The 1365-nt window shown below is 38.2% G+C and overlaps 1 protein-coding gene across 1 annotated transcript in view; it reads left to right on the forward strand.

Annotated features, from left to right (window-relative positions):
• Psmb7 (proteasome subunit beta 7) overlaps positions 1-1365 on the forward strand; it is a 66010-nt gene that overhangs the window by 4814 nt on the left and 59831 nt on the right. The window contains exon 2 of the mRNA XM_004641624.2: positions 334-431. Coding sequence (XP_004641681.1) covers positions 334-431 — 98 coding nt within the window. The remainder of the gene's footprint in view (positions 1-333; positions 432-1365) is intronic.

Raw genomic sequence — 1365 nt, forward strand, 5'->3', positions numbered from 1 at the left:
CAGGTGTATGCCATCACACCTACTATGACACATTAAAAAAAAATTGACCGAAGTGGTGATGTAGTGAGATTTCTGGGCCTTAATCCATTTTTCAGAGAGTTCACTGAATCTCTGAGCCTTCCTTGAAAATGATATACCACCATACCACGAGGTTACAATTAGTATTTATTAAAAAGCTCTTTCTTGAGTCTAAGAGTGTGGCATATTTTTGGATCTGGGTATCGGACTGTGGAAGCAGCAAGGTAATGGCAGGATTGTTTTCTCTAAACAGTACAGAGGACTGTGGTTTATGTATGTAAAATGTTTAAAACTTTTTTTTTTTTTTGGTAATAGGATGGCATAGTTCTTGGAGCAGATACAAGAGCAACTGAAGGGATGGTTGTTGCTGACAAGAACTGTTCAAAAATTCACTTCATAGCCCCTAATATTTAGTAAGTATTGGTTAGTTTGAGTAGTTCTTAAGTTTTCAAGACTGTTAGAGCTAAAATCCAACATCTGTTCTCACTAAACCCTGTTGTTGAGCTACTGTTTTCAGTTTCCCTTAAATGGCAGTTAGATCTCCCAGTCACCTAAGCTAGTTGTCTTCAAGTGCTTGCTTTGCGTCAGTCTCCACTTCGATTGGCAGCCAGTTCTGCTTTCTGTGTGCCTCCTGAATTTGTTTCTTCCTACTCTTCCCTCTGCTAAGTCCTTTGCTTGGGTTCTGGTTTTTTTTTTTTTTTTTTTTTTGGTACTACTGCATTTGTCATTTAACTGGCCTCTCTGTCCCTGGTCTTGGCTTTATCTTATTCATCTTTCTGCTACACTTGACTTTGTAAAACCTAGGTCTGCTAATACCTCTTTCTATTACAAAGTTTTTGAGAAACTTTGCACATTTCACACAGGATAAAAATCGAAACTCTATAACATGATATTTAAGGCCTTGTGTAATCTTTCAAAAAGTATGCCTTTTAGGCTTTTCCAGATGCCAGTATCCCTTTCTCCAGTGACACCTGTATTGTCCCTGTGGCCTTTATGTCCCAGCATCTCTGTTTCTATCGTCACCAGGCTATTTCTGCTTATGCCAGCTTTAGAAATGCCCTTTTTCCTTCTTAGCTTCCAAAGTGTTTTTATTTTTTCATAGTCAATGCATATGAAATTTTTTTCTTTTCTTTTTTTTTTTTTTGAGGTAGAGTCTCACTAAGTAGTTCAAGCTGGCCTTGAACTAATTATGTAGTCCAAGGTGGCTTCAGACTCATGTTAATCTTCCTGCGTCAGCCTTCTGAATACTGGGATTACAGGCATGCACTACCACGCCCAACTGTAATGTTTTCTTTTTTTCATTTTTATGTATTTGGTACAGGGTCTCACTACGCAGCTCAGACTTGT

This window comes from Octodon degus, unplaced genomic scaffold, assembly GCF_000260255.1.
Source record: "Octodon degus isolate 3935 unplaced genomic scaffold, OctDeg1.0 scaffold00138, whole genome shotgun sequence".
Taxonomy (NCBI): Eukaryota; Metazoa; Chordata; class Mammalia; order Rodentia; family Octodontidae; genus Octodon; species Octodon degus.